Below are 25,630 nucleotides of genomic sequence, written 5' to 3' on the forward strand. Positions count from 1 at the left end.
ATTCCTAGAATAAGATTCCGGTTGCAACAACCACACTGTTTGACATAAATAAACATGTTCCTTAATTAAGGCCCTTTTCACAAGGTTCGTTAAAACAACCTTTTTCCAAAGTACAAAAATGCTAAAGACAAGATTTAAAAAAAAAGTTTATACATGAATCAATTCCATACAAGCTAAACCGGCTCTCTTATTCTTTTCCTTTATACTGTCGATGATCTAGAATTTGGCCTTCCAGCCTCTACATGCTGGGCAAAACCCTACGGGACCATACACCTTATCGTCGGCCGCCGCTGGCGAGGACTCAAGCTGGCTTGTCGCCCTCTCAGGCTCCATCGCTCGATCCTCCCGCCCCTTAGAGGGATGTCTACGCACTAGGGTGGGCTAATTCACCGCACTAGCCTGGGCCCTCAGAACTAGGCAGCATCACAATTACTCGCCTCCATCGGCAAACCTCATTCTCCTAATGGTATGAGGGATACCATGGGTGGACTCCGGGCCTTACTAATGTCTTCGTCGTCCGGCTACACAAGCACAAGAACGGGGCAGCGTCAAGGTAGGGAGAAGTTCTACATGTATCTTAATTCAACCAAGATAACAATCCATTTACTCAACTAAACCATAGGACTAGAATCCACGTTACCTTCTTAAGAAAACAACTCTTTCACAAAGATTTTAGCATTTCAACTTGAGATTACGAGCGATAAGACATTATTTATTAAGGCATATGCTGTTGTTTAAAAGAATCAAAAACTTTAAGTAGTAAATCAATCAAATATTTTACTATTAACAATTAATAGAGAAGCCGGAGCCATACCTCAACCCCTAAGAATGATATATAATTGAAAAATAAAATATGTATATACCTTATAGAAATTTATCGTTTATTGTTGCCTTTGCTCGTTAACAAAAGCTTCAGAACTTGAAATAGGAGAATGGAGAGTCTCCTAATACCTTCTCGTAGAAATGGAATTATCCGACCATCCTCGAGCTTAATGTCCTCTTACTCATACTCTAACTCTTCTCTCTTTGAAGGGCTATGGCAAAGTAGCCTTCTCTCTCATAGGGCTATGGCATACTATTCTTCCTTGAGACTACTTGCTGCCTTCTTACAGTTTTCCCTGTGTAGAGACCCTGACAGAATCAGCGAATTGTTTCAGCCATAACTCTCTAATAAAAACTCAGAATATAGTTGTATAACCAGTCAAAAGAACCGGAAGGTATCTGGTCTACAAGCTAGAGCGGGTAGAATAGGCAAAAACGTCTGTATATAGCCACAAACATATTATCTTTAGAAATGCATTGCTTTTCCACATTTTTAGTATGCATGGACTCTAAATATGTAAAAGTACTTTAAATATGATCTCCTATCACCTAAATTCAAATTTTTATTTTTGGAGATACTTATCTCTTAATAGAACTATTCTTGTCTTCTTATTTCTTTTAGGATTTTTGGAGCTAATATTTTTATTTTAACACTTTCCTAATGTTTCTAGCCTTATTGTCTCACTCTTCTCTAAGTGCACTCTCTTTCCTTCTTGAAATCTATATTGAAAGAGACACATACATGGCTTGGGAGGGACCTTACAGTGTGTACACACACACACACACACACACACACACACACACACACATATATGTATGTATGTATGTATATGTATATGCATATACATATGTATATGTATGTATATATATAGATATACATATATATATATATATATATATATATATATATACACACACACACATATACACACACACACACACACACACACACACATACATACATACATACATACACACACACACACACACACATATATATAGATATACATATGTATATGTAGATATATATAGATATATATGTGATATATACATATATATCTATTTCTCTATATATATCTATACATATATATCTATATATATCTATATATATCTACATATACATATGTATATACATACATACATATCTATATATATACATACATATACATTCGTATATACATACCTCTAGCCATGTGGCAATAGTGTACAATCGACTATGTAGAGGTGGGGGCAACATTGTAGCAACGTGCGGGTGCAAAGCTAGTTATATAAAACCATCTACTCTTTTCCTCCTCTAGCCACGTGGTAGCAGTGTACAATAGACTGCATAAGTGGGGGTAGTGTTGCAGCAGCAGCGCGCAGGTGCAAAGCTAGATATGTTTTAAGCACCAAGGAGAGGGGGGCACATGGCAAGACAAGGGGAGAGTGAAACCACGTAACGAACGTTTTGTTTTTTGTCCCGCAAGCAACTGGGTTGATGACTCATTATCTTTATATGGTTGATGACTCTTTATCTTTATTCTTTAATATATACAAAACTGCCACATGGGAAGAATTTGGAGATTCCAGGAGGTTGGGGTAAAATTGAATTTACAAGGTTCCTACTCCTAGTTGGAATTAAATATCTCTGTCTCTAATCGCCGCTTGACCGACGAATTTGGGAGGAATCTGCCGTGAAGCCGATCGTTTTGTACGAGCGCAGTTATCAATCACCTTATAACACGTAGCGTAAGGCCCTTCGCCTTCATCACCAATGCAGCTGGGTTCGTCCTGGCCACTGCCATGGCCTCCCCAGCTCTTTTCTGTGCACACATCCAGCTTTAGGAGTTTTCTTTTCGCAGTGGTGGTTGTCAGGGGTGTCGTCGAAGCATCTAACTATGCCCAAAGCTTGGAGTCGACCACCACACATGCCATCTGCATGTAACACACTTCATTCCACATGAATCCCATCTTAACACGCATTTGAAGTTTGAACCCGGCTCATTTTTGGCAGAGAGGAGCTCATTGAATCCTGAGCCATTTTTATCCACGAGTAATGCCAACATTTGTGTTTGATGTCTTGCCGATCAGCAGTTTGATCCAAGAATTGATAAGGCAGGTGACAATCACAGCAGCTGCGGCTTTTAATGTGAGCTTCGAGAAGCGATCCTTTAAGGAACTCTCAGCTTACCTACAAACACAGGGCAAATTTCTCTCTGGCTTGGAAAACAAGAACCTGGAAGCGAATCCTGCTGTCTCTGCAGCACTCTCCACATTCCTTAAAGATGTGCGGAACGCTCATGATCTCATCCAAAAGGTGGACCATAATTCCTACCTTGCAAACCTCGTGAGCTGCCGTACCATACTGAAGGAATTGCAGAGCATGGTCAACAACATAGGTTATGCCTCGAAAGCTCTGAACATGACATGCTGTGAGGTGACCTCAGACATCAGAGAAAGGGTCGAGGAGTTAAACAAGCATATGAGTGAAGCACAGTACACAGCTTCTCCAATAAATCTTGAAATTGTGGAAGAGCTAGAGCGGGGGCTCTGTGAACGAAGACAAGACCAAGAGTCTGCCAATAGGGTTCTTGCAAGTATTGCCCAGAAGCTCGGATTGTCACACGAGCAGTTAGATGTCTCCAAAGGGTTGACCAGCTTGCAAAGGGAGAAGGAAGAAGCCGCTGCAAACAAGGATTTACAAGTGGAGAAGTATCTCGAGCAAGTCATCGCTCTTCTTTCTAGGGCTGATGCAGCCTATTCTCGAGAGGCGTCTCAATTGAGGTATGCAAAACAAAAGGCCAACTTCAGGAACGGTTTGGAACCCTACAGGGTTTTCAAGTGCCCACTGACAAAAGCTATCATGAGTGATCCGGTAACAGCTGCCAATGGGAAGACATATGAGCGGGAGGCTATTGAGGCTTGGTTTATAGCAGGAAATGATAAAGATCCCATTACAGGGGTGCCTCTTCCAGATACCAAGTTGAGGCCAAACCGAGCCCTCCTGGAAAGTATAAATGAGTGGAAGGAACAAAACTCTGTAGCCCGCATTCTTTGCGCCAAAAAGTTTTTTCTTTCAGGAACCAAAACCCAACAAATTGAGGAGGCTGTTCAGGATATGTTGAATTTGTGCAAGGAGAATTGTGATTACAAAGATTGGATTGCATTTGAGGGGTTACCACCTTTGATGATGGAAATGCTTCCATCATGCTCCCATGAGCTCAAGGAGAGAATTTTGTCTACATTGTGTATCTTGGTTCAAAACAATGAGTGGAATCAGGTAAAAATTGCTTTAATTGTATGGACTCATCATTTTATCAATGTGTGTAGTGTGTGTGTGTGATGTGTTTATCAATTTGGGCAGGTTTGCATCCATGTAGTTTTTGGTGCTTGCACAAGGGCAGCAAGTTTGAGATGCCCTAGCATAAACTTGATCGAGATCTTGGATTTGTATTGTGCAGTTGGAGCTATCAAAGGGTAAAGGATTGGAAGTTGTCGTAAAGCAATGCCTGGGAAGGCAATTAAGCTTGGCAAAAGTGGCTTTAGAGCTCCTAGCAGAATTGATGGATAACGATATAGCACGGGAAAAGATGGAGCATGAACAATCTTTTTTTTTCTGGATTGTGACTCGCCGATTGAGTGAAAAAGATGCTGGATTTGTGAAACTTGCAGACACTTTACTGGACAGATGCTCTGATAAAGAGAAAAACATTGTGAAGATGGCAGAGCTAAATTGGTATGGTCCACTTGTGAAGTGGCTTTACAAAGGTGGGAGCTCAAACTGACTGTAATGCAAGGTCTTGCTGCCTGTATTGTGTTTGCAATCCATTGATCATATGTGTCGGAAGGAAGTCAAATAAGTGGTCTTAACTTTGCAAGTGTAGTTGCAGATGGTCATTCCTTACATATTCGTCAATTTATGGACCATGCTAACATTGCTGTCTTGTTATATTGAGGTGAGGGTGGGATTAAATTTTTGATGTCTCAATAATGGCAACTTGGCATGTTCCTAAGGCCATTTGATTCCCTAGCTGCAAACTTTGTAGGAAGGCCTCAAACACCATCAAGTGACTGTCAACCTAGAGATAGTCTAGTCCCACAGCTCCTTATGTGCTTGCGTGGCGCATCCAACCTAATATTTATGGTCATAGGATTCAAATGTCAGAGGTGCAGGGCATTCCAGCAGCAACAACACATTGGCAGTCCCAGGGGCTCCCATTTTCTCATAGACTTCTGGAAGCAGCTGTGGGACAGCTTTCGGCCGCGGAAGATCACTCTTTTCATGTGGCAGCTGGCACATAGGAGCTTAGCAGTTGGCACTTGGCCAACTGCTAAGCATTATGTTAGAGGTGTGGCCATCCCCGGGAGTCTTAGGGTCATTGTCTTTGGGATTGCCCAAAGGCCTAGCAGGTTTGATAGAGGACCCTACGCATTTTCACCATATATCAAGCTCCGCCCGCATTGTCACGTGGGGCATTGCTGCTTGGGCCACTGAGGCCGGGATCATCATGCCGTACGAGGAGGAAAGTGGGGGACTAGCCCTTCGGGTATCTCACCTTCATACTCGTCGTTAGACCCCAGGTTCTTGCCAGAGATGGGAGATTTGTAGTAGTATAGCTGCATGGCAGATATGGAGAGCTCGATGTAGCGAAGCTTCAAGCCATAGAAGGCACCCTTACCCTGCCAGCGGAGTCTATCCTGAGCATCTGGCTCAATATCATTCATACCTTCCATGGTGGTCAATGGTGGGGGTAGCTTCAAGGCGGCTTAGACCACACGAGGAAGCATTGGGAGGCCTTCCTCAGGATGGTCCCTTTCTTATAGATAGAGGTGGCGAGCCCACTTGGCATTACAGACCACCTGCGTGGTTATTCCCCCTCCCATTGTATGAGATAGCCTTCTCCTCCTAGAGTAGCCAGCCAGAGGAGAAGTGGATCCTCCCTTTTATCATCTTGACTAGCGTTTTCTGTGAGAATATGTGAATATGGAGCGGGAGCAAGTAGAGATCAAACAAGAGAAAATAGACAGCCAAGATGGATCCAATACTTGAACCAAGAACTGAAATATTGAATGAATTATGAAAGAACAATGTCCATGCCTATATACATATCTGAAGAGCCAATTGGCAGTAGCAAAAACGCTACTAATTTGGACAAATGGTAAAATGCCAAAACAAGCCTAAAACTAAGCTATGCGGAAGAAAACTGACTGAGAATAACATTGTAAGAAATGTTGGGCCTGGTGTAAGTCAAATAAATAAGAGAACCAACAAGCCTCCGGTACTATTCATTGTCCTTGAAGAGGGGAGAGGAATCATCACAGGAGATCTTGGAGTTAGAATCCATCGGACAAGAAATTGGACAGTACTTGGTCATCCCAAATGTCTCCAGGAGCTCTTGCAAATATCTGTACTGGCTAAGAAACACTCCATTAGAAGACTGATAGACCTCTATCCCAAGAAAGTAGTGGAGTCGTCCTAAATTAGTCATCTCAAAGGTGAGCTAAATCTGACCAGAGCTCTTCAATCTTGGCAAGATGTGAGCTAGTGATCAATAAATCATCAACATATAAGACAATCAAACAGAGCAAAGCATCCTGACCAAAGACATAGAGATTGTTGTCTGCAAAGTATCTCTGGAATCCAAGGGAAAGAAAGAATGCATCAATCTTATCATACCACGTCTTGGGTGCCTGTTTCAAACCATAAAGGGCTTTGTGCAATCTCTACACCTTACCCTCATGTCCGGGAACGTGAAACCCTTGAGGTTGTTCAACATACACCTCCTCATGTAAGTCACCAGAAAGGCAAACTTGACATCCATTTGGTAAACCGGCTAGTGCTCATGAGCAGAAAGAGCAAGAAATCATTGATCCAATGATCTATGCCACAACGATTACAGGTTATCGATGGCATGCTGGAAGATGCGATCTGGATGGTGGTGTATCTGGCTGTAGGAGCAAAAGTTTCCTCATAATCCACACCCTCAATTTGAGAGTACCCCTTCGCAACCAATTTGGCTTTGTGTTTGTCTAGAGATCCATTAGCATGAAACTTGGTCTTAAAGACCCACTTGCCCCAATGACCAGTCGATGCAAAGGCTGGTCCACAAGCTCCCATGTACGATCCCTCTGAATGGAATCAATCTCGGCGTCCATAGCTGCCCTCCACTTAAGAAGAGCTAGAGCCTATTTAGCTGTAGTAGGCTCATATGATTGTATCACTATACTCATCAAGGCGAGGCTACAAGAATGATGAAGCTGTTGTAATCTCTATGTTTGTGTCAAAGGTTGTGCTGAAGAATCAACAAGCTGATGAAGTTCCATATCGGAGAGATGAGAATCACGAACAATGGTTTCCGGCCATCGCGGAAGCTTGGGGGCAAGAGCAAGAGGAGGAGGAGAAGCCGAGGGAGGAGGAAGTGGGGGTGGAGAGGCAGGGGGTAAAGAAGTTGATGGTGGAGAAGCTGGTGGTGGAGTTGGGGTGGCCAAGGAAGGAGGAGGGACCTCGATGGTAAGCTCAGGATGAGAGCGAGAATTATTTGATGAGGGTTCAACAAAGGGAACAATGGGAGAAATCACCAAGGAGCGCGACTTCGAATCCCATAATTTGTAAGCTTTGGAATGAGAGCTATATCCAAGGAATTTGCACTTCGTGGACTTGGGATCAAATTTGGATATGCCAGAATTAGGGATATGAGCATGGGCATCACAATCGAAAAACCTGAAATGAGAGACGGAAGGTTTCTGTCTAGTAAAAGCCTCCTCTAGAGTCGTATGAGAAACTGCCTTTGTAGGAGAACGGTTGATGATGTAAACAAGAGTGCTCATAGCTTCTCCCTAGAAAGAAGGAGGAAGATCAGAAGAAGAAAGCATGGTACGGGCCATCTCCTGAGCAGTCTTGTTCTTGCATTCAACCACACCATTCTACTGAGGAGTGTGAGGTGTGGAAAATTGACAGCTTATATCTTTTTGTGAGCAAAAATTATGGAAGGCTTTGGAGAGGACTTCTCCTCCATTGTCGGAGTGGACTCGTCGGACCTTTTGTGCAGTTGCAGTCTCGACCAAAGTCACACTCTTGGAAGCGGGAGAAAGCTTGAGATTTTTGTGCCAAGCATGGTCACCATGAAACTGGTTTCAGTGGCTTTGAAACTCGTTTCACGTTTCAGTGTTGAAACGTTTCATGTGAACATTGAAACCATATCGTTTCATGTTGGAAAAAAGGTTGTGATTTTGTGTGCTTTTTAGCTTTTATAATTCTTTCTCTTTCCTTCTTTCATCCTATTTGTTCTTTTCTTTTCTTTTTTGTATGTCTTCTTTGTTTACCGATGATAAATATGCTAATATCATCTTATAACTATTGGCGAGTACCTTCACATTTTATGTATATGATCATTTCGGTCCAACGTTTCATTGTCCACCTACCTGGTGTTGAAACGTTTTGTTCCAAAATAAATCGTTTCAGCATCGTTTCGTTTCGATAGTGAAACGTTTCGTGGTGACCTTGGTGCCAAGGGATAAACCCAAACTTTGCGTGAGCAATGCTTCCCCAAACGACCAACAATACTCACTGGACTAAGCCTAGTATCTGGGATGGTCCCCTCCATGCTACATCTCCTCAATCTCCCTCCAGGCATGATAGCATAAACTATGCAATCTGTAAGTCTCCTGGCCTGGGAGAGCAATGACCTGCAAAGGTATGCCTATCCTCGAAAAGACTCCCAGCCAACTCGGATGATAGTCTCCATGAAAGGCCCCAGAGAGCCACTCATGCGGAATAGCTACATCAATCTGATCAATATGTATGCGAGAGCCCCTAAGATGTTGAATGGATGCGGCTCTTTGATCCACCGGAAGACTCAAGGGTCTTCCAAGCAAGAACTGTGTATGCACATCTCTCCCATCCCGACCACTGCATGTGACGAGATGCATCAAGTGGCTGACCGGCCTCATCCCTAATGAACTCTTTCCACGGTCAGCCTCATCCAAAGACCTGGGAAGCCTTTGTCGCAAAAGTGGTCTCATGCTTCTCCATGGTCTGACAATGGCTGCAATAAGAGGGGAAGATGGTGCCCTGATATCAACCTCTGTGAACAAAAACTGTGTGTTGGGCAGCCAATCTCTCCCAACATGGGGTGTACATCCAAAAATCTGAGACAAGAAAAAATCCAAGGCTCATTGCTTGGTAGGAAACCTCTGACCACAAGTTTGCAGAGCAATGCCCTGCACTGAACATCCGGATCAATACTATTCAGGCCCCCCTCTTGTCTGGGCTGAATAACTATGAGCCAAGCTACCTTGGCACTACTATGCATAATGGAGTTGATAGTTATATAGTCTTGTAGGTTGACTACCATGAGTATATAACATGCACGTTCCTAAAAGGTGAATTTGGGCATGTTTGTGGATTCATCTAGGTATATAATATTCAGTCCCCCCTCTCGTCTGGGCCGAATAACTATGAGCCAAGCTACCGTGGCACGAGTGTCTATGGTGCCATCCAAACCCGACCAAAGAAAATTGCAGAGATCAATCTCCGCAATTGACCAATGCACACACGAGAGAAGCACCAACAAGAGACTATAAACCAAGCCGAGGCAAGGAATACCTGATTAGCCACCGAAGCTCTAGAGGCTAAATCCAATCTCCTAGAGCTCCAATAAAGAAGTTTCTTGCGGTTACTCATAAGTACCGGAGCAAATTGCTGTGCAGGAGAAATATCAACCCCAACTTGGCATCCCAAATATCTAGCAGTGCATCCTCTACAGAGCCGGTACCTCTAGAACTTGGCCAAAGGATGCCCCTATGGAAACTAAAAGCTTTGAGCAGGAAACCGCAGTGAGACCAGGGTAAGGCGTTGATCCTCCGCCACTGGATCAAAGCCCACCTGTACTGAAAAAAGAAAATCTTTCTAGGGCCAAGAGGGAATGGGGCTGCCAGCCAAAACCTGAGAAGTAGCTTCTCGAGAATGAAAGTCCACTTGGAAGAAGCCTTGACCAAGCAAATGAGTATCCTAGAAGTGCACAATCAGCTAGGGAGAGCTGCTAGATGTCATTCACGGGGCTGCGAACGAGAGGGTTGGGAGCCATAAACCCTCGCAACAAGGGTGGTCTGGACCTCAATGCCAATATTGTGCTAAAACGGTGTGAGCTTGTCTTGTGAAAAATTAATGAGTCTCCCGTCCTGTGGGGGTGACGAAACATTGACTGCAGCAGAAGCCATACCTAGTTTGCGATGGTGATGGCGATGGCAATGGCAATGGCGTTGGACTATAGGCGATGGTTGTGAACCGCATTGTCCTCTCCTTCCAGGCGATCTATCATGTCTCTCGAATCCCGTTTTAATCCCTACGCAAGCGATTCTTCTTCTTGAGCAGGTTTCGAAAAACAACCCTTCTTGGTTGGCGATGGCGATGGATTGTAGGCGATGGCTCAAAGATCTACGGACTAGGAAACTATCCATCCTCGATAAACTTGATGGATCTGCATGTTTCAATTGCATTGAACTTAAGTGGGTATCACCAGGTGCGTGTGGCACCACAAGATTCCACAAAACAGCATTCAGGACGTTATTTAGGCTATATGAGTTTTTGGTCATGCCATTTGGTCTCACGAATGCCCCGGCCACATTCAATAGAATAATGGATCGAATTTTCCGTGAGCATAAAAAATTCACAAGTATGTTTGTTGGAATGGATTCTTGCATGCATCGTACTCACCATGATAGGCTTCTCAAACTTAACAGACTTGTCACATGCCTTGAATTCCTTGAGCCTCTTTACATGGTGATCCTCTTTATCAAGCTTTCTCTTACCCTTGTCCAATGGGACAGCATTGGGTGCATGTGTATAACCATGATGCGAAACATGTGGCATGGAGGCATGTGTCCTATGCAGTAGTGGCCTATACAAGGGTAGCCTTCCTTCAATTGCATTCCATTTCCATGCCTGCATGACGTTCTTTCACTATGAGCATACTCAGTGGCATGAGTAGCATGTGTATGCTTGGCTGTCCCACCGTTATGCTCCATTTTCAACCAAAGGCGAGGCTCTTCCCTTTCTTGTTCTAGAGGCAATGTCCTGCGGCTAGCATGTTGTCCATCATCCCCATGAGAAGCATGTGTCGTACGTGCATTACCCTCGTATCTACCACTATCTCTTGCATCTTTGCCCTTTCCGGAACCATGTGGCATAGAGGCTTGGCGGCAAGTCACAAAGGCCTCATCCTTATGCACATGGGACTTAATCTTGCGAGATACGAGTCCACCAGGCTCTTCTCGCGAAGGCTCCTTGAATCCCAATTCTCTTGCATCACTAGTGCGGAGGAGATAAGTGAGGGCAATCTCCTTGGGTTTCACACCTAACTCCTTTGCCAAGATGTGCTCTATCATGGACTCATCCTTCTTGGCTTCAATACATTTTTGCATTTGTGGATCCTCATGCAACAATTTCAGCTGTGCTTCTTTGGCATACAACTGCCTCTTGACATGCTCAGTCTCAGCCCTTAACACATTAGGGTCTTCCTCATACATTTTCTCTTTCCCGCAAGAGTGCTGTCCCACGTGTGTATAAGCCACTTCATGGGCTGAAGGCATGTACCTGTTTTGCAAAGCATCTGATGCATGGGTAGTACCACTTGAATGGCCACGATAATTTGGCATTTCTTGGCTGTCCATTGTGTATGACGGTGATTTCATGCGGTATCCCAAATGCCAAACGACCGTTTCCCCACTAAGGAGAGGGAAACAAGCCTGCTTTGATACCACTGAAATACACCCAGCTTGGTGTGAACGTTCCTAGATACTGTCTTGTGAAATAGATAGCTCGTCAACACATAAGCAATGAACATTGCATCAAAGTAAATAACAAAGCTGAAAGTAGAACTGCACAATGACATCACTATTGGGGCCAAACGGGCCGACCCCCCCCCCCCCCCCCCCCCCCCCCCCCCAATACTGAGTATATTATTGGAGTATTTTAATTTATACAAAGTTCCAAGGGCTTGCCTGCCAGATAATCCAATGCTATGCAAGCACAAAGACAAGTTTAGGGTTTAGGGTTTGTGTTTTTTTTGTGAAAAACTCCTTTTTATGTGTACTCCCCATTCTTGGACACTTACGCAACGTCAAAATCTTCCAAGATAGAATTTAAGGTTTAGGGTTTTAGTGTTCTTTTTGTGAAAAACTCCTTTTTATGTGTGCTCCCTATTCCCGGACACTTACGCACCGTCAAAATCTCCCAAGATAGAATTTAAGAACTCCTTTGCGGGTTCCTGGAATGCTTAGACGAGAGAAGATGTAGAGTTTAAAAAAACTTTCTGCTTCCGAGTAGGCCAGACAAGTGTGCAGGCGTTGAGAAACTCCGTTGAGCTTTTATGATAGTCGGGCAGGTGGTAGAGTTCAAGAACTCTTCTTCCGACACTCGAGAATGCCGGCCCGTTATGACGCTCCACCACTCAGAAAAGGAAATTACTATGATGCCTTGTTGACCTGAAAGGGATTTGGCCCGGACCTAATAAAAGTCTTGTCTTGAGTCTGCAATCCTTGGCCTTTAGACTCCGAAGCAGTTTAATGCCCACTTGTTAATGTTGAAAGTTTGTTTGCCATCGTATTTGACGTGTCCGGTCTTGGCGGGACAAAATTTGTTGAAAACTTTAAAATATGAGTATGTATGTGCTCAAGTGCCGATGTGTGAACTTGGCCTAACAAGAAATAAAATTTTGAAAAAATGGCCCACTTCTTGAAAGTAGGCCTGCCATGTAACTGTTTCAGTTACCGTTTACACCTCCACCACATGCGAGGTGGGGGCGCACGTCTGCTGCTGCTGACGAGCTTGAGAGGATGGATTGGCCTACGAGTTAGCAAGCGGGCTGCAGATACCGTGGAGGTTATGGCTGCGCGACAAGGGTGTAGCGCTGCTGCTGCCTCACCTTTTCTTTGCACCGGCCTGGGAAGTCTTCATGCACCCGCACGAGCTACTACAATGTTTGGCTGCTGATTTGCAAGCCAATTGCTGACTGCCCTCTGACATGTTTGCTGGCCGCTGTTTGCTACACCACCTCGGTCTTTCTTGTGTGGAGCCACATTGTTGGGCATTGGCTCCCTTCAGGAGCACCAATGTTGGTCAATTGCTGGTTTCTGGATTGTACTGCACCCAGTGTCATGTGCAAGGCATGCACTGGCTAATCCTAGATCTAGTCCCAAAGAGGCAAGATGATAAAAAAAGAGATCAGAACCAGATGGTGGAGCACAGGTTGCTGCTTTGGCAAAGGATTAAACTGATGTAGGACATGGTGAGCTGTCGGCCAGTGCTTGAAGACCTGGAAGACCTATCGGCTGCAGTTTAATGTTGGAATAATATCCTGGACCTGGCCAATCAGCAGTTGGCCATCTCTCCCAAGCCTAGAAAAGGCACCAATGCTCATTGTTATGAACCATTCAGCCCTTGCTTGGCTGGGTCATGGAAATAGGCTTAGTTTAGGTTTAATACCTTTTCATTGAAGGCAGCCAAGGGCTGCAAGAACACTTGTACCATTTTGTACATTATGATATACTGAATACGACATCATGTATTCATGTATCCATGTACTCATGTACCCCATTTTGACTAGTAGCATTAGCTTCCCACTCTCCCTAGTCGGATGCCCCCTACTGATGTATTGTGGGGCTAGATACTTACCTTCAGTTCTTTCTTTTCTTTTCCAGACAGTGTATCAGATGCCACATGGTTGTAACTTTGGTCTCATAGGTCACTTTGGCCTTTTGAAGACTTTAATATAACATTTCATTTCATTTCATTTCTCTCTCTCTCTCTTCTGCATGTGTTTTGCATCAATATGTTCCCAGATGGTGTTTGGGGCTGAAAGAAGACTCCCAGAGCTTCCGCATGTGACATTGGTATCATAGCATCAGGCTCAGCAAGGCTAAACACTGATTCAGTCCGAGATGAAGGCGCATAGGTCCCAAGGCATAGGAAAGTGCACATGTACGAGGCCCAAGGCAAGAAACACAAGACAAGGAAGTATTCCCAGGAGGCTGGTCGGCGGTGTTCCACAAAGCCCAAGGGGATGGCGTTCCTGTGAGTTACGTGCCACTTGGAGCACACCAGGAAAGGCTTTCAGGCAACGGTTCCAAGGGAGGATGATCCTCCAAGGGGTGGAGTGAGAGTGCCAGACTCATTTCTCATTAGGAAAGAAGACCAGAGACAATGTTTAGGGACAGGGTAGGAACGGAATGGGGATTGGATGGAACAGATGCATAGATCTTCATCAGAGTTAGTGGATTTGGAGTCTGGGCCGGGTGTTCAATGAAAAGGTTGCCAGAGAGGGAAGGATGACAAGGGGACTCTGGGAACAGAGACTGGGATGATGACAGTCATCCAAGAATACGGATTGGAATCCCGTCATCAAGTTTAGCAGAGGGGGATGTCATGTGCAAGACATGCATTGGCTAATCCCAGATCTAGTCCTGAAGAGGCAACATGATTAAAAAACAGATCAGAACCAGATGGTGGAGCATAGGTTGCTGCTTTGGAAAAGGATTTAACTGATGTAGGACATGGTGAGCTGTCGGCGAGCACTTGAAGACCTGGAAGACCTGTCGGTTGCAGCTTAATGTTGGAATAATGTCTTGGACCTGGCCGACCAGCAGTCGGTCAGTCCATAGGTTCTCTCCCAAGCCTATAAAAGGCACCAATGCGCATTGTTATGAACCATTCAGCCCTTGCTTGGCTGGGTCATAGAACTAGGCCTAGTTTAGGTTTAATACCTTTTCATTGAAGGCAGCCAAGGGCTGCAAGAACACTTGTACCTTTTTGTACATTATGATATACTGAATACTCATCTCTCTCTCTCTCTCTCTCTCTCTCTCTCTCTTCTCTCTCTTCTGCATGTGTTTTGCATCAGCATGTTCCCAGATGGTGTTTAGGCCTGAGAGAAGACTCCCAAAGCTTCCGCATGTGACACCTAGGGTGTTTGTCCTTGATTGACAGGCTGAGTAGGTGAGAGAGGTAGAGTTGCAGTTCACTCATGACTGCAATGCCATGCCTTGCACATGCCAGGTATTGTGCTACTGTTGATATCATGCCCCTTGCAGGCTCTCTGTTGATTACTGTTGCTGAATGGTTTGTTTACTTGCAAATAACAAGACCAATGGCCCTCTTGTTCGAACACACACTCATACTGGCTCGTGTTTCTTCTTCCAGGGCAGTTCTATTATGCCTATTTAGAGGTGGGAGAGATGGAGAGAAGCCCATGGGTTGTGCTTTTCTCCCTCTTCCACACTTTCCCTATTTCATCTTTCATGACCCTGTGTTTTTCTTTGGACACTATGCAGGTGTGCACGGGGACATGGTGGACAGGGTGAATGGCATTGGTTTGGGAGATAAAAAGGACTCAAGGTTTTAACAAGGTTCTTTTTATTTAACCCTGTGGAAAAGGGGTTTAAAACCTTTAAAAATAAAACAATACCCTTTATGGAGGGATCGTGGTCCATATGCTATTATGGGGGGGGCCATGCTCTTTCTAGAGGCGCCGGCTGCATTCTCACGTGGGTGTGCTTTTTTCTTGGGAAGGCTGGCACGCTGCAGCTACACGCTTCTCTCTTGGTGAAAAGCAAGGCGGGCAGGGCTGGAGCTTCAAGCGTGTGCTTTCTCTCTCTCTGGGAAGAGCCGGCTGCAATACATGCACAGGAGCTTTTGCTTGTGGGAAGGCTGGTGGTCTGGTTGGACAGCAACACAAAAGTCGGATAGCTGCAACACATGCGCTTTCTCTCTCTCTCCTTGGAAGGCGAGCAAGCTGGTCGGTGCTCTCCCTCTCTCTTGTGGAAAAGCTGGGGGCTGGACTGCGCTCGCTCTTCCTCTCCCCCCCCCTCTCTTTGAAGTAGGCGCAGGGCTGTAGGCGGTTGCAGGAAGCGCACAGCCGTGTGGGTTTCTCTCTCTCTCTCTCTCCTACACACTTGTGGGGCATCAGCTTGGTGTTTGGTGGTTCCGAACACATGAACAGAGACATCATGTCGATGGCGTTCAACTGATGGAACTTTCAGCTTCTCTTTGCTTTGGTGTTCAAGACTGTTTTGGAAAGGGTTTATGGACTGTTTCGTGGCAGTGCATGTGGCTGTGAACATGAGCAATTTCGGGACTGTTTTGAGATCAGTTCGAGGGCTGTTTTGAGACTGTTTATGAGCTGTTTTTGGTTGGCTGCAAATTCAGCTATGTGCTTGGGTTTTCGGCTGCAAGTACAGGTCACTTGGATGTGTTTCTTGACATGGGAGTATGCAAGCTCGCATGGCTGCATGCTCATGGAGCAGATTGTTTTCTTCCTGCTGGAAAGGAACAGAGGGACCTATAGTTATGGGCATCTCTATGTTTCCAGATGTTTCATGAGGGAACAGGTAACTGGATGTATGCCATTGTTGGCACTGTATTTGGATGGTGCTTTGTATGGTTCTGTGTGGAAACAGGACGAAGGTTTCAAGGGGAAAATAGGCCAAAGGGTTTCATGTGGAAACAGGTTGTAGGTTTCTCGAGGAAACATGTTTATGGTTCTCTAGGAGATAGGTCACATGTAAGCAAAGGGTACAGGAATGGACACATGTTTGGCACAACCTTGCTGCTGATTGGACAGGGGTTCGGGAATCCATGACTGAGATGGATAGTACCCTTGGAAGGCAGAGAGGGTTGGTACAGGTGTGACTGTATGGTATGCTTTGCTGTGATGCGAGTTCTCTTTTGGGAAACAATTTGGAGTCGTCGTCGTGACGCAAGAGCACTGGATGTGTCAGGGTGTGATGCTGTTCATAGGGTGAGAGGCTATGGCTAGTTGTGGTAGCCCTGATCATGGGAGAAAGCTTCTGTATGCAGACTCAATGTGTGGGAGTCTTTTGATGTGAACAATGGCTGGACTTGTTTGTGGATGCCGAGTGGATATGAAGCCATGATGCAAGGTCTTTGCAGGCTTCAGGAGTTCTACTGTGACGGTTGAGTTTCCAGCCTTATTGTAATCAAAGCTCTCTTATAATCAATTAAAGAAATACCGCAAGGGGCGCCACTGCGTTTTGGGGCCAATCGGTGTCCGTGTACTATTTGCAGGAGCACTCTAGCTCCCCCTGTTTGTTTTCCTTTTCTTGGTCCTCAAAGGTGTTGAAGTGTTTTGTGTGCAAGTTTGTTTTTGCACCGCCCTTTGGTTTTGTCTGAAGACCGAGGTCGGTTTACATTCATCACTTTTCTAAAGAGACATATTCAAAAATTATGCAAGATTTCTCTCACACAGAAAGGCAATTAAGAAGCTTATCCTCTCTCCGAAGGCAACACATAAGAATTCTCCTTCTCTCTCTAAAAAAGCTTATTCTCTCTAATATTCCATACGAAAAAAGTATTAAGTCATAAAATCAAGAAGAGGCCTCTCTCTCACCAAGCTTATACTTTCTCTTGTTCTCTCTCGCACACACTCTATGATCAAAATAATGCCAATATCTTTTTCTTTCTCATGATTCTAGTACTCAAGATGATCTAGAAATCTAGAAAGTGGGGCATTGAATTAAGCAATGAATGCTATTAACTCAATACATCATAGTTATATCTCTACCCCCGGGATGTTTGGGCAAGAAGATTAAACTTTATAAAATCCATAATCCATAATTAAGAAGAGGGTGTTGAAATGGCTATCGGCGAAGCTTTTGGCATGCTTTTAACAGCATGGAGCCACCCAAGATACAAGAAACACTTAATGATGCATAGTAAAAATATCAAGAATACCAAGAAGCATGCTAATCTCCCTTGTCATGGGGTTTTGAGAAAAGCAACAAACATCATGGTTAATCTAGAATCAATAAAGAATCATGCATGCTTCTAATCTCTCTTCTTGTAAGAAATGCGTATGGTTTAGGCATTTGACTTCTAATCAAGAGCTTGTGGACAAAGAGAAGATCGAAGCTTCTCGTCCCGTCGTGATGGCCAAAGTTTCAGCATAGCCTTGCTAACATGGGGAAAAACATCTGCTCCTACACATATAGCCATGGAGTACACATGTACACATGAGCATGGAGTAGGTGGCATGGATCAAGAACAAGATAAAGATACAAGCAAAACATCATAGTGTATTCCATATCCATTTACAATTTGCATACGAGAGGGGCTTCATATAGCCATCCAACCGTGTGACTCTTGAAAGTGTTAGCATAGCCTTGCTAACATGGGGGAAAATAAGTGCTCCTACACACATAGCCATGGACTACACATGTACACATGAGCATGGTGTAGGAGGCATGGATCATGAACAAGATAAAGATACAAGCAAAACATCATAGTGGATTCCATATCCATTTACAATTTGCATACAAGAGGGGCTTTATATAGCCATCCAACCATGTGACTCTTGGGATACCCATGTGACTATGGGGCTCCCATAACCTCCACAAGATCTTGACTTCCCACTAGCCCTCTTGTAACCACTTCTTGATATGACATCTTTTAATGACTAAATCCCACAACTTATTAGTCTAAGCTAATGCTAGTAATGCTAGGGGGTGTTCATACCCAAGCTAATGTCAAAATAGTGGATGTTCACACCACTCAACAGGCAAGCTTGTTTAAAGTTTGGTAATCCACACACATGCGAAAGGAACTGTTCTTCTTTTGCACAGGTGAACAGTATGGTGAAGAGCTTGGCTAAACCAAACCTCGGTCCAACAGTTCGGTCACATGTTTCATGATCTCTTCTTGCTGTGCTCTGCTTACTCTATATGTATGTCTATTTGGCGGGGAACTATCCGGCACCAAATCAATGCAGTTATCCTCTTGTCTTTCAGGAGATAATTCTCTTAGTAGAGCCTCTGCAAAAGGATCCTTGAATGCATCCAAGAATTTCAGCCTATCACTTGTAAGAATGTCTTCTTGTATATCATCACATTTAACAATGTCACGTACAAAAACCAAGTATGCAGAAACACTCTTTTTCATTGCTTTATTAATCTAAACATGAGATACAATTGGGATGGAGCTTCCCTCTTGGCTAGCATCAATAACTTGCATGCGGTCTCTATGCATAAAAGTAATCCTGTTTATCTTATACTCCTTGCATGGCTCAATGCGGTGATGCCACGGCTTTCCTAGCAATACATCACATCCATGCAATGGTGAAACCAATCCTGGATACTCGGGCAACAGACAGACAGTTCAATACCGGATACAAACTTTGAGACGTAGAGGAAGAAACTATAAACATTACCAAAACAATACAGCATTGAGCCAAAACGGTTGGTCCCCCGTAGGAACTTCTTTATTCAAGGGATAAACTGTTACAACAGACTAAGGTGCGGGTGCAAACTTGTACTGGATTCTCCACAAAGCTTCAACAAACACTTGCTCAGAGATCTAGGTATAAATAGCACCAAGAACCCTTGCTCAGAGATCTAGGTACAAACAGCACCCGATCTGGTATAAAACGATCTTGGAACAGCTCCAAAATCAGCTGCTAGCTCCCGATGAAGAGAGAGAGAGAGAGAGAGAGAGAGAGAGAGAGAGAGAGAGTTGTGCTGTATGGCCAACACTGTAGGAGAGAAAACTGTTGTCTTGCTGTACGACTAGCGCTAAGGAGAAAGAAACAGGCTGCTACCTTGTTGTACGGCCAATGCATCAGGAGAGAGATCTCACCAGACGCTTGCTGCTGTATTGTATGGACAGCATTCAGAGAAGAGAGCATGTTGCTGACCTGTTGTACGGTGAATGCTTAGGAGAAGAAAGATTGAACCAGTGGGCTTGCTGCTGCTGTACGGCCAGCGCTCAGGGAGAGTTTGAATCAGTCGGCCTGCTGCTGCTATACGGCTAGCGCATCAAGAGAGAGAGGGAAGAGAGAACTCTGCAAAACTATTGCTTGCTTGTATGTGTTTCCTCATGCACATCCCTCCTCTTCCTTTTCATAGAGTCGACCAGTCCCAAAAATAGCTGTGCTTTTCCCCTTTTTGCCAAAAGTGGTTGAGCTGCCAAAAATATCAACTTTTGTGCTTTTTTCTAGCTTATTGGCCAAGTTTATGCTAGGCGCCTTCTTCTGTCTAGAGATCTAGGCCCAAAATAATAATAAGTCTGGCCACACTTTAATGTGTGAACCTATTGACTTATAAACCTTATAAGCCACCTTAATGAATAAAATCCCATGCCGCTTATGTTCTTTAACCATCTTTCAGGCCAAACTTTGCCAGTAAATGCTTCAGCTTTCTTTTGTGGAAAATCCATGTTCATGCCTTGGCTCTATTCAATGTGTGAAACACCGATCAAGATCAGTGAAGGGACCAAATGGTGTGATGATGGAGATACCCTTGTATATGAATGCACAACTTCCCAATCATAGGGGTCACTTGCGCTTTCCCACAAAGGCGGCCCCCGCTTCAATATTTGAGGTCCCATGTCCTCTACATCAATGTTCAATGCAGCTGCCATCCCCACAAAGATGAAATTATCTGTGACATAAAGAGTGTGGGATGATCCTTAAGCTGTCCCCAAGCTTTGCAAACCACTCTCTCTTTATCATCATCCCCTGTATCCCCTTGCACATCAGGATTGGCATGCACATTAACCTACTTCTCATTGTCCTTATTCTTGCGTTTAGGACACTCATGAAACATGTGATCTTGGCAGCGAAAAGAGAAGCATTTTTCCTCTTTAGCATATTGCTCTCCGTGCTCTAGGGTTAAGCTAAACTTGTGCTTTTTCCGAGAGGCATCTTTGGGCTGAGAATTTACAGCCTTCCCTCCACTTTTCGCATTTTTCACATAAGGTTTAGCATGCTGTCCACTCTTTTGCGGGTTATGACCAATCCTCTCTTTGTTGCCAAAATTGCTGCAGTTTGTGCTCTAACTGCTTTGTGGTGGCAAAAGCGGTTGTTATGTAGTCTTGAAAGAAGGTAGCATTGTGATGCGTATAAAGACCGGATTCGTAAACCGGTTGAAGCCCAAACTTGAACTTCCGTTTCTTCTCGGGCTCACCCACAAACAAGAACGGTGAGACCTCCAAATAGATCTTCAAAAATTTGTTCACATACGCTTACACTGACTATTGTCTTTCTGCTCTATCTTACCCCATTTGCTCATGATCTTCTCCACAGCATTGGGAGGCAAGAACGGTGCATAGAACCTCTGTTTGGAGTCCTCCCATGTCTGAACAGGGCTACTAGAAAGCTTTCAATGATCCACTAATGGGCAACAGAGGCCTTTAGAAACATGCTTACATGGCAAATCTTTGACTTCTCGGAAAGCTCCTCATCAATGATGGCAATACCAAACTGGGCTATGAATGCATGTAGGTACATCTGGTGCAGGTAGTACAGCATGTACAGAACAGAAGGTACACGACTGGCACAGGAAATACACAGCAGGACAGCAGGACAGCAGGACAGCAGGTACAGGTCCTCAGCGAAGTGCAGGTACAAACTCGTACAGACCAGTTCGGCAGTGGGTGCAGGTCAAGTACATCAAGGTAAAGTACGACAGCAGGTACAGGGCCCAGGTCGGGTATATGAAGGTACAGTATGGCAGCAGGTAGGTACAACAAGGTACACTACGGCAGCTTTTTGAGCTTGTGTGTGTATGTCGCCTTGCATAGGGTGAGAGAGGAGAGTTGGCAAGGTTGGTGCAAGTGGTCCTATGCCTTTGCGACATGTGGCAAGGCCCCACCTTTAATGAAGGTGGGCACCTAAATAAGGTGCCGCCTCATTAAATTGGGCCAGGTGAGGGGTAAAAGGGCCAAAGGAGATGCCTGAAGCTTGGGTTGGACTGGCCAGTAGTGCCCAATTTTAATGAATGTGAACTGCAAAGGTTATAAAACCTTGAAGGGTTGAAATGGATACTTACCACCTGTTCACATGCCTCAAACCATGTCAGAATACAAGGCATTCACATGGTTCACGGGTGGGCATTTCCTGCCTGTGAACTGGACATGTCATAGTAGGCAGTCACACGAAAACAAGTCATACAAAACCAGTTTCAAGCAAGGAGGGATGCGTGCACATGCATTATGCAATGGATATATCTCCCGTTAGGAACCTGTAAATAGCAAGTCTTCCCAAGCACACGAACTGGCTGAGTGGGAAGCCTAAACTGGGATCCCTTGCAATGGGTTCCACGTCCTAGCCACACTTCGGGTGACACAAGGCTTGGCCTCCCGTAGACTCCTGGCCTCAGTATGGGTGACACGAAGCTCCGTGGCCTCACGTACCTTGGCATGAAATAGGGGAAATCCACTTGGGCAGCCAAATGGTGACAAGATTACTGTGTAAAATACGTTTGTTCATCTCTGAGTATCGTTTTATCTTTGTTAGATTACCTATGTGTGTATTTCGCTCGTGTTTTTGGAGAGGGATTGCATTCCTCATTTCTAACAGTTACTATTCATGAAATTGCATGGCCTGCACATATTTGATCATGCCGACAGTTTTAGTGCTTAGTCTATGGCTTATCATGCATGGGGTTGCTTAGACTGTTGACACCTGAAACTGGATGCGCTGATGCCAAGTGGTGGGCTTGATGCAAAGCACACATGGTTGAAGATTGCATTGCTATATTGTTTTTGTCTTTTGAGGAACTTATTTGTTTGGCCTGTAACCTTTTTGACTACAGGTACAGATGCAGAAAAAGTAACAATGGCTGTTGCTTTGATACAGTTGAGTCTCAATGAAAGAAATAAACAAGAATTGATAGAAAGAGGCATTGTTTTTCCCTTGGTGGGTATGCTTTCTTTGGACGATCCCAATGCTAAGTTGGCATCTATAAGAGCCTTGCAAAAACTTTACTCAAATGATCAGACAAGGCATCATCTAGTTGAAGCTGGAGCTATTCCCTTGCTTCTGAACTTGTCTTCAAACAGGAGATATGTCGCTGATTCTGAAGAGTCAGTGTACACAGTCTATATGAACTTGGTTTCTAAACATGGGATGATGTATCTTGCATACACCAGTGGAAAGCAGCTCAGGGAAGAAGAGGCAGCGAAACTGCTGCTTGGAGGACTCAGCATATTGAGGGTACACTTGCTATCAGCAATTGTGCACACACCGGCACCGAAGGACAGGTGGGACATGATAAGAGAGCATATTCTGCTATTATTATCACTCTTGAAACCTGAAACTCAAGAGCCGCTGGGATGGCTTCTTTACTACCTTTCTATGGATATGGCAGTGGTTGATCAGATTGCTCGACCTTTTGAGTCGAAGGTTACACTACAATGGCTTGTTGAGCTTATGCAGGATACATCAGTGGGAATAGACGTTCAAGCAGCAGTAGCTGAAATTATTGCAAAACTTGCATCTCAAAGCAGGGCGTGCAGAGACTCACTTGTTACTGCACATGCACATCAAACATTTGTGGACTTGCTAGCAAGTGGTAATGTGGAGGTTGTGGAAGAATCTCTTGGTGCTTTGCTGGGTGTCATACATTCCTCTGATGTTGATCTACAACTACGCTTGGCAAGCCTGGATATATTCTCACACCTAAAGAAGCTCCTGATGTGTGGATCAACTAAGACCAAGATTCGAGCTGCTGCTATTTTGAAGTTGTTCTCTGTAAACACTGCACACTTGAGCGCACAGTCCCTAACGCAAGTCCACCCAATGTTTTTGAAAGTGTCATCTCTATGCAAGATCCATTTTGGGAAGTGCAAAGCAAAGACAAGTTTATGCATTTTCAAAGCAGATATTGTGCCCCATCTCATCTCCCTTCTTTCTGATGGAGAAGATCAAGTAGCCGAAGCTGCAATTGATGCACTTCTAACACTCTTTGGCAGCCACTGTAAGCCCAAGGGTGCAGCCAAAGTTCTACACACTGCTGCAACTCTCGAATCTCTCACACAACTTTGTAATAGTAGCTCGAGTAGTTCATGTTCCCAAAAAGCTTTGACGTTGTATACAGAGATATGCAGACATGTATAATATCCAGATTATTTCTATTTTTTTGAAATAACAAGCTGAATTAAATTATTTGAACTGAATTACTCTGCGAATTAGAGCTTTTCATGAGCCATCACTCTATGTTCTGCTTGTACTACTGCATTCCTTTCTTCTCGTTAGACTAAGTGATTGCACTTGTTACTTGTCCTAGGCACCTTCTTTTTATGCTACCTTGGGCTGATTCTCAACCACATAACATTATGGCTTATGGTCCATTTGGCCCATCTACTTATGTGACATTGGATTTGACACCCTTCACATAATTTCCTAAGGTTACATGCTCCCCTCTTAATGTCGAAATGGTTGACCCTTCATCACCTTTTTTTGGGTACCAACAATAGCCTCAAGCCCATCCAATTTGCAGCAAGGCTTGTGGACTCCTATACCTTCATCATCTTTGCCATGAGTGCATAGTTGACAAGTTTTTCTTGGGCCCTTTTCTACTCCTCGATTCTATGACCTGCATATGTAGTTTAGTGCATCCAAGATGGCTGGTAGAGTCAAAGAGATGCTTTACCAAGTTTTAGTGAATGTCTTTCCCCTTTTGTGGTTTGCAAGCTCGTTATATTACTCTTCAATTTCAATCTCTTGTAGGAATGGGTGTAGGTAACATTTTTGTTATGGGTCTGGTTTTGGTGCCTGTTTTTCGGTAGTAATTTCTTGGCTATTTGATGAAGTGGAGGGAAGCTACTTCTCCATCAAACATGGTTGTTTCCAACACCACCATATCATGGCTCATTACAATCTTTCTTCCCTTAAGCTTCTTCTCCATCCAACATGGTTGTTCCAACAACACCATATCATAGCTCACCACAATCTTTCTTGCTAAGTCCAAAAAGTATCTAGTATCTGTTTTCCTTTGAGTGTACTCCAAGCCATCTCAACAATCACAGATTTTTTACATATTGCTACTCCATTTTTCTCTAGTAGCCCCAATTGCTATTGATCCCATGCTCCTTTGTAGTGGTAGGCTGCTAATTCCCTTGAAGAGAATTCTCCATGAGTTCAAACTTCTTCAACTTCTTTCATGCCTCATTCTCAACCATAACTAGCTATATATATATAGCTAGTTATGGTTGAGAATGAGGCATGAAAGAAGTTATATAGCTAGTTATGGTTGAGAATGAGGCATGAAAGAAGTTGAAGAAGTTTGAACTCATGGAGAATTCTCTTCATATATATATATATATATATATATATATATATATATTTGTAAAAGCCTCGGACTTATCCTTCACCCTTATCTTCCTATTGGTGTTGCCGATCACACAACGATATGAAGTAGGAAGAACCACTTAGAGTTGTGGTTGGTATCGTTCATAGAGATCATCATCATGTGCAAGATGAAGAGGAGATTGTGCTCTATAGCTAGCTAGCCTCTTGCAAAAATGGCTGGCCACCAATATTGGTTGCCTAGCATACAAGCACATGCATCTAGTATTTGTGGATATATTGTTAGTTCCTCCATAGATACAATTAACAATATTCGTGGAATTATTGTTAGTTCCTTCGTAGATACAATTTTTTACATCTGATAAGTTGAAAGCTTATCTAGCCTTGTTGAAACATGTTATTGGGAAATGCTTCTCAGTTGTGGGCATGCTACCCATTGTCTAAATCCTCACTTTGTTGTCACTCTAGAAAGTTCCATAGCCATGGGCATGGAGGAAGAGCTTGAACCACCTTGATGGTTGAGAACAAGGTTTCCTACACTATGGATCTCACTCACAAGTGGGGAAAGACGAGACGAAGCTCATGCAGGAGAGAAACCTACAACCAACCAATCCTATACAAGCATTCAAGCATGAACCAATAGAACACAAGCAACAGAGTAGGGAAAAGAGGGAAGAGAGCTCACAAGTATTCTATTGCAAGGGGAATAATTGTGTATTACTTAATGTCAAAAT

The 25,630-nt window shown here is 44.0% G+C and overlaps 1 protein-coding gene across 1 annotated transcript; it reads left to right on the forward strand.

Moving 5' to 3' along the window:
* Positions 1-2,467: 2,467 nt before the first annotated feature.
* Positions 2,468-23,764, forward strand: LOC147626113 (U-box domain-containing protein 43-like). The gene is made up of 3 exons (XM_086817678.1): positions 2,468-4,081; positions 4,263-4,569; positions 22,402-23,764. The coding sequence occupies exons 1-3, from the start codon at positions 2,858-2,860 to the stop codon at positions 23,703-23,705; spliced, it is 2,835 nt and encodes a 944-aa protein (XP_086673804.1). The 5' UTR covers positions 2,468-2,857; the 3' UTR covers positions 23,706-23,764.
* The last annotated feature ends 1,866 nt before the right edge of the window (positions 23,765-25,630 follow it).

Source organism: Cibotium barometz, chromosome 23 (genome assembly GCF_041138505.1).
Source record: "Cibotium barometz isolate CiBa-2024 chromosome 23, ASM4113850v1, whole genome shotgun sequence".
Lineage (NCBI taxonomy): Eukaryota > Viridiplantae > Streptophyta > Polypodiopsida > Cyatheales > Cibotiaceae > Cibotium > Cibotium barometz.

Excerpts from the sequence above, each read along its gene's own strand:
- LOC147626113 (XM_086817678.1), top strand. The coding sequence starts at position 2,858 with ATGCCAACATTTGTGTTTGATGTCTTGCCGATCAGCAGTTTGATCCAA. Across the intron at positions 4,082-4,262 it reads AAAACAATGAGTGGAATCAG|TTGGAGCTATCAAAGGGTAA; the intron begins GTAAAAATTGCT and ends TGTATTGTGCAG. Across the intron at positions 4,570-22,401 it reads TGTGAAGTGGCTTTACAAAG|GTACAGATGCAGAAAAAGTA; the intron begins GTGGGAGCTCAA and ends TTTTGACTACAG.